Source organism: Rhea americana, unplaced genomic scaffold, assembly GCF_003343005.1.
Source record: "Rhea americana isolate MKP2758 unplaced genomic scaffold, rheAme1 scaffold_48, whole genome shotgun sequence".
NCBI classification, from domain to species: domain Eukaryota; kingdom Metazoa; phylum Chordata; class Aves; order Rheiformes; family Rheidae; genus Rhea; species Rhea americana.
This window is the reverse complement of record NW_028186623.1, coordinates 3579414-3587376: the sequence shown is the minus strand read 5'-3', so window position 1 is coordinate 3587376 and position 7963 is coordinate 3579414. Positions and strand designations below refer to the sequence as shown.

At 56.7% G+C, this 7963-nt stretch overlaps 1 protein-coding gene across 1 annotated transcript; it reads left to right on the top strand.

The window, feature by feature from the left end:
• The first annotated feature begins 737 nt into the window (after positions 1 to 737).
• SC5D (sterol-C5-desaturase) lies at positions 738 to 7738 on the top strand. Its single transcript, XM_085316825.1, has 5 exons — positions 738 to 820; positions 2127 to 2344; positions 3884 to 4016; positions 4744 to 4844; positions 5703 to 7738. The coding sequence occupies exons 2-5, from the start codon at positions 2135 to 2137 to the stop codon at positions 6153 to 6155; spliced, it is 897 nt and encodes a 298-aa protein (XP_085172951.1). The 5' UTR covers positions 738 to 820; positions 2127 to 2134; the 3' UTR covers positions 6156 to 7738.
• The last annotated feature ends 225 nt before the right edge of the window (positions 7739 to 7963 follow it).

Here is a 7963-nt window from a genome sequence, read left to right as displayed (position 1 = left end):
TTTGAGCCACCTACTAACTTACTTACTTCTGCCTACATTCTCCCCTCAAGTTGGACACCCCACAATCCTGGCTGCAGCGCTGAAAGACTCACCTACCATCCTCTGAGTACCACTCAGCCTCCTTTAGCTGTCCACTGCAGACTCCCACTACTTCCTTCCTTCTCCTCCCATGAGAACTACTCAGCTCACTGCTGCGGAACACATGTCCAGAGCATGGTCTCAACAGCCCTCCTGCACAGCACTGCTCCACACAGCCTACAACTGAGGCGCAGAGCCATCACACTCCTGGCACGACGGCTGCCTCCAAAGACAAAACAACGGCCTTTCCCAACAGTCCCCCCGCCATGCCTTGCCCCACACGCCCAGAAGCTGGCCCCCATCCCCACAAGGCCACACGATGGGGACGGGGCACTGTCCTTCGCACGCCGCGGAGCCCCATCATCTGCTGCACCCTGGCCTTGGCCTGCAGCTCCTCGTCCTCCGCAGCCATCCTCTTGCACGCCCTGCAGACCCCCCGGGGGGGGGGGGGTTGCACGCACCCATGGCGCTCCATCTGAAACACAGAGACCACTTACTTAATTACTTTACTTACTTAATTACTTTACTTACACCCAGGGCCCGGCCGCCCCCAGTGACAGCCGGGCCCGGGCCCGGGCCCAGCCCCACCCCCCCCCGCCACGCCCCCAACGGCCGCCTCGGCCCTCCCCGCGCGGCCGACGTCACCCGCCCGCGGTGGCGCGAGCCCGGCCCGGCTCTGACGTCGCGTGGCGATACCGGGCGGCGCCCCGCCCACCAGCCGCGCTCGGGGCGCCGCAGGCAGGTACGGAGTGAGGGGGGTACGGCGCGCGGCCGGGGCGGGGGGGGAGGCGTCGCCCCGGCAACGCTGGGGTGTGCGCGTGGGGTTGGGGGGGGCGCGTCGCCCCGGCAACGCTGGGGGGGGGGTCCCGGTCACCGTGGCAACGCTTGAGGGGTGTCGGCGGGGCGGCCGCCACCCCCGGAGAGCGGGCTGTCACCCGCGCAGCACCGCCGCTGGCGGGGGGCACGGCTGCCGCTGCAGCGCGCGGGGTCTCTGCGCGGCGCAGGTGCGGGGAAGGCGACGGCGCCGTCCTGTCCTCTCCGGTCCCCCCCAAGCGTGTGTGGACAAACAAACAGCCGCTGCTCCGAGGCCTCCCCCCACCCCGGGGCACGGCGAGCGCCATGTCCTTGGCAAGGCCGGCTGTCCCTCCCGGAGCCGGGGTGGCACCGCACCGCACCGCCGCGCACACCCCCACCCGCCGACCCGGCGGTACGCTGCCATCCCAAACAACATCACGGAGGAGACGTCACCCGTCTGGCGGTGGCAAAAACGCGCTGAGAAAAACAAGGCAACCGCAAGTGCCCTGGATAGGACAGAAAGGAGCCATTCCCTCCTCGCCGCTGACCTCCCTCAGCAGGGACGCACGTCCGCGAAGTCCAACAACAGCGTACGCACCTCCGAGGAGCCAGCTGGAAAACACCCCGCCGTACAGGCACGTGATGATAACAGAGCTGTGTGCTTCCAGGACCAGCGGCCTCCRCCTCAGGCAGCTTTCTACCACCTCTTTTACCAAAACCCAGCAACGCGAGGGGCCCCAGCACCCCTGGGCACGCTTACGCCCTCCTCAACAGACTGCACATCACACGTTCACACAGCATCTTCGATGCCATCGCCAAAGACACGAAGGCACTCAGGTGACRGGGACACCCTCCGAAACACAGGCGTGAGCCTGCCCATTCTTCCCAGCTGCGTGAAAAATGCTAGAAAACCCCAGCAAGGAGCCCCGGGGGACCCTGAGCTCATCAGAGGGACAGTTCTCTCGCCGGGACAAGGACGGGACCCTAGGAATGTCAGAGGCGCTGCCTACCTCCCTCGTGACTCCAGGGGGGCCAGGAGACCCCCCCCTTTATCATCATCCCCTGGCGCTTTGACCAGGGCCTCCCTTGCCTGCAGTCAAGCATCACCAGGGGCCAACGGCCTGCTTAACACTTTCGTGAAACAACTACCACATCTGCATGAGACCGTCCCTACATTCCTAGCACCTACTGGGCAAGAAAAGGAAAGCTTTTCCTTTCCTGTGCCCATCTTCTCTCTTTTCTTTTTCCTGCAGGACCAACCATGGATCTTGTCCTAAACGTCGCTGACTATCACCTCCTCACACCCTACGTGTATCCCAGCGCGTGGCCGGAAGATGAACCCTTTCGACAGCTCCTCAGTCTCTTCGTCATCACCAACCTTGGGGCGCTAGCCCTTTATTTGCTGTTCGGCACGCTGAGCTACTACTTCATTTTCGATCAYGAACTCAAGAAACATCCTCAGTTTCTAGAGGTGAGCGCACGCTCCGCAGCATTCCCGGCGCTCAGACTTTGCTGGGCCTGGCCGTGACCGCCCTCTCAATCATACACGGTTGTTAGAAACGGGAGATGCTTCCCACACAGGCCTCGGGTTGATGCAACGCTGATGTTTCTGAGGCTGTATCCGTGGGCCGATTCCCATCAGTAATGGTGCCTTTGCACTTGCACTCCTGAAGGGAAGAATGCTTTTCTCCCCTTGTCACACCCCCGCTGCTACAAACCTGAGTGGGACAAGGCCCTTGCTTTATTTGCTCAGAAGGCTCATGTTAATCACTGGGGCACAGTCCCAKCACACCCAGCAAGTCCCATCAAGGTCTACAACAACACAGCTTTAAGATAGCACTATATAAAGGGCTCAGAGGCCCTTTCTTTTTTTTTCCCTCCTCAAAACAGTCAACACATTGCACCACGACCTCAATCCCCCTCAAGGCATGTCCAAACTACTTCCCATGTGTACAGCACCTTCTCATCCCTGCACTCTGCCCTCAGTCACCTGCGCCTATGCTGGTCCAGGACTCGAGGAGCGGCACRTCCCCGGCCCGCTCTGAAACGAGCGTGCCCATGCGCCTGCTGACGCTGACACTGCCTGCTCCAGTCCCCAGTTTGCAGAGCGTGCAAACACACACAGCACTGAGGCTCAGTGTATTGCCTCGTCTCACAACACAACCAAGCTGCCTGTGACACCTCAGGCTCATTCCCCAGCACGCATCCTGGTCGTTGGTACCTCACGCGCTGCATGGATTGCTGTGTGTTCCCCGAGACCGTGTTTTGCAGACACCTTGCAGCATACACCTGACCTTGTTCAACATTGATGGGAGGCCTGACACCATCATGCTGGACTGAGAGAAACAGCCAAGAAATGCAGGAGCTCCCCTACATCCAACCCACACACACGCCGAGCTCTGCAATAAGAACCACATTACACAGCCACAGCAGAAAGCAGGCTGGCGAAAGTTGCGACCCACATTCGCGTTCCCTCATGCGCAATCACTAAGTTGCAATGTTGGGCTTATGTTCCGAGAGAGAAGTGACAGAGCTGGACAGCTATGACGGAGCTGACACACACGCATGCCGCCTCGGTGACTGTAACGTGCTCTGAGTTGTGGCAATGGGGGCCGCGGTGTGCTATTGGGGATGCAGCAACTCCCTGGCCTTTGACAGAAATCCCACCTGCAAGCCTGCAAGCCTGCCAAAAGCATTGAGCCCTGTGTCATCTCGGAGCAGCTATGGGCATGGCTCCCGGTCCGGATGGGCCCTGCTGCTGCTGGGTAACAGTCTCGCTTTCCCTCAGCACCTCACCATGGCACACCTCAGAGGCACGCGACACAGGGCTTCTGCTCCTGGCAGGAGCCACACGGCAACGCTGACCAGCACACGAGCCGTGGGTGGCCAAGCCGCCCTTTGCTCCCAGCAATGCGTGGAGGTGGTCAGGGGGCTGTGTCACTCCCATCTGTACACACGGTCCCTATCGCACTCGGCCTTCTTATTCTCCGTTCCCTGCTTCCTCCCTCAGAACCAGGTGCAGCGTGAGATCACCCACGCTGTCCAGTCCCTGCCGTGGATCAGCGTGCCGACCGTCGCCCTTTTCTTCGCGGAGGTCAGGGGGTACAGCAAGCTCTATGACAACATTGAGGAYTCCCCATATGGTAAGGAGCTTCCCTAGTACCTCAGCTAGGTTGCCAGCTTTGCATCCTTCATCCACACAGCACTCCTTCCTCACTGCCTCTTTCCCATTTTCTCCCTGCGAGTTAATGACATGTCCCTCAGCTCCCTCTGGAGCYGGCATTCCGCCCCAACCATCAAGGACCAGGTCACACTTCATACGGGCCCCGAGGAGTCTGCCTAGATATTTCCAGGCCATGACAGCCCTCAAAAATGAACACGTTCCAAACTAATCGCTGGGTGGACATTATGAACCTGATAACCCCACTGTCTCGGTTACAGTGACAGGCTGGGTCACTCAAATGCTGCCCTCCCTTCCCCTTTTCTAGCTCCCACAGCACTGGACCCATGACATTTCGGCTACTCATGCGAGTTGTCCTCCTTCTCACCCCGTCTCCTTTGCAACAGGCACCATTACAAAAAGGCAGCGCAACCGACTGCTGCGCTCACCTGACAGTCTTCCAGTACAGGAGGTGATACAATGTGCAGCRAAGGTGAATGCTGTGCAACTGAACCTTTCCTGTAGGCAAGCCTCTGAGAGAAGCAAGAGCCATGCTAGCCTAGTAAGAGCCTGCCTTGTTTTGCAAGCGTCATCTTTTCCTTGGACCTCTACTTTACTTGCCTACGTGCTCCCCTACTTCTTGGTTTATCCTCTCCAGGCCAAACTCCACATCTCTTGAATGACATACTGTTACTTTGTGTTTTCCCCAGGGTGGTCAGGAGTTATTCTCAGCATGATGTCTTTCCTCTTTTTCACCGACATGGGCATTTACTGGATACATCGATTCCTCCACCATAAATTGCTGTATAAGGTAGGAGGGGTTCCTGCATGCTCCACATCAGAGCTGTCCCTTGGTACCAGAGATCAGGAGAAGCTACTCATCTGCGGGCAATGACTGATGCCGAGGGAGTGGGGTACAGTCATCTGAGCCGACAGTTACGGGTTTTGGACTTGGGCCTCGTCAAAAAGGGAGACGTGAGTCAACCCCGAGCCAGAAGGGGCACATTTTTCAGGCCTTCCCCCATGGCTGCCCAGCTCGTGATGGCCTCTTCCCTCTCATTACTCATGACRCCTCAGACGCTCCTCTGCACCTGTCCTGTCTGCTGGCCACCGTGAGCGGCCGCCTTCTCCCGCAGGCCACCCAGCAYGTCCCCGAAGCTAACGTCCCCTGCCGACCGTAGCTTGCAAACAAAGCTGTGGACCAGGCTCCTTTCTGCTGCCACAATATGCTCAGCCTCAACAGGTCTGAGCTCTTCCTAACTAGAAGGACATGCCACTAACATTATTTCTCCAGGCCACACCAGACCTGTGCTTTAGCCTTCCCTTCTCATATTGCCAACTGCACTGTGACCCTGACCATTGCCTTGGCAGCCCTTTTGTGTGGCACTCATTTCCAGTGCCACAGCTATRACACTAGAGGAGAAAGAGCACTTGCAAAAGCTCAACCACTTTTTGTAAGGCCTGTCARGGCATAGCATAGTCCACAGCCTTTCCCTGCAGCGACCTCCCTTTAGATCCTGATGCAGGAAGAATGGGGCCTGGGGAGATGGCGACGCACAGCCTGACCCACGGGTAGGTGGTGTCCCATGATGGGAGGTTGCGAGCTGGACAGCTGGGCCAGGACAGCCAATCAGACCTCAGCAACTGACTCCGCTTTCTTTTTCCGCAGCGTTTCCACAAGCCCCATCACCTCTGGAAGGTCGCGACGCCCTTTGCCAGTCACGCTTTCCACCCCGTTGACGGCTTCATGCAGAGCCTCCCCTACCATGTCTACCCCTTCCTGTTTCCTCTGCACAAAGTGACRTACTTGGGTCTCTACATCTTTGTCAATGTCTGGACCATCTCCATTCACGACGGTGATTACCGCGTCCCCAAGATCTTGAGGCACGTTATCAACGGCTCTGCCCACCACACCGATCATCACTTATACTTTGACTACAACTACGGTCAGTATTTCACTCTCTGGGATAAAATCGGCGGCTCCTACAAAAGCCCCACCTCCTTTGAGGGAAAAGGCCCACACGACTACTTGCGCAAGCTCCGTGAGAAGGAGTCAAACAACCGAGGGAATGGTTACACGCCTCAGACGATGCCTAACGAGGACAGTGAAAAAAACAAATAGTTCTCCAGGGTATCACCCTTATCACAGAGTGCCAGATCTTGTATCGTTCCTTTCTTTTGCCAAGAGCCAACTTCCCTGAACAAAAAGCTGTCTCACTCTAACGCTTTGGGAACGCAGCGACTACGGGTGCCTAAACCTTCTTGACTGGCCGGGGCCAGAGCGCTTAGAGACCGACAGACAGTCCCGTCCTGGGTGTTAGTCAGGACCGAGAGAGAAAATATGAGCCTCTATGTCCAAACTCGCTACATGATCCTGTGGACCACCCCTACAATTTCTGACAACTGGTGCGTGCTACCCTCAAAGGCCCCTTCCCTGCTCATTGACAAACCCTCGCAGCAATGCGGACCTGGTCCCAACAGAACGCTGCTACCATTTGTCAGACGACTCACCCTGGGCCACAACCAGACCCCTCACCGGTTCTCTGCCAGACATGGCTCCTGGGAACTGCTATGGCGGGTCTCATGTGCCTCTCACATCCAGATGCACCTCTCCTTCCAGGACCTCTGAGGCTCAGCCTCATGTGGCACACCAACACGCTGACGCAATGTGAGGACGTTACCATATCTAGACCCCAGCAGAAGATGCACGCGGGTTCGGTTCTCTGCATCTGTGTGCTGGCATGTGCCTCATGCATCCTGAGACTGCCAAGGACCTGTCTCACTTCAARGATAACTTCCTCCTCTGCTGCGAACCCCCTCAGCAGAACCTGCACGACAGTGATGGGAATTGCGGGCGCATTTGGAAAGCACTCAAACTTCTGCTCGCTCCCTTCAGTACTACCCTCATTCATTTCTGAAAATTCAGGCGCCTGTCTGACTTTATCCGATTGCAACAGTGCAGGGTTCCTTTGTGACTTGTGTGAACTGGCAAACTAAAGAGATTCCCTGCGACCTTTGAGGTCCCTTTTCCCCTCCTGGTGGTCTTTGTGTCTCTGCAGTGACCCCGGTAATCTTGTAGGATGACTATGAAAGTATTGTAAAGGCATGGCGCTTCCTGGAGTTTCTACCTATCAGTACGGCATGACACCATAGCACCTTAACAAGGACAGGTTCAGAAACTGCTTAGTTTGCATGACCTTACACAACAGTCTGCACTCAGGCTACGTGCCATCCTCGAGTTTACCCTTCCAGATGAGAATTCACAACATACGCTCTGAACGCCTACCTTATGGAGTCCGTGCAGATACTCTCAGCGCGTTCTCRGTAGAGCGATGGCTTGTCCTTTCAACATCGTGGGACTTCTCAACGCTGAAAGAAGGCTCCTAGTCGCCAGGTRGAGCAGAATGCATCCCCAGGAATCTTCTGTGGAGGTCGGATGGTGGGTGAGATTCATCAGGAAGGWGGAGAGCTGTTAGAGAAATGCAGATTTTGAGTCATGGGGGTAGTTTCCCAGGGAGAGACATAAAGTTGCCCAGAGGCTGCTATGAGGGTGGTGAGACAGGTATCGGGAGGTTAGAGGTTGCTCTACGGTTCGTGGCTGGTTTTCCCCTTTAACACCCAACATGCTCATTTCTCAAACCTGATTATGCTGCATTTTGGTCATGTCTACATTCAATAAATTGAATTTGACAACTTTGATGAGAACCTATGCCTTCCCCRTAATTGCCAAGGAAGTACAATGACTTTACCTTATGGCAGCCCTTATATCCTTAACTCATTCCCATCCCTGCATCCCTCTCCTTTTACACACGTGAGAGAGATTGTCTCCACTAATGCCCTGGATCATACAGCTCACAGGCCACCCTTACTGCCACCTCTGCTGTCCGCCTGGTGGGATTCTTTCCTGTTCTATGTGTGGGTAGTGACACC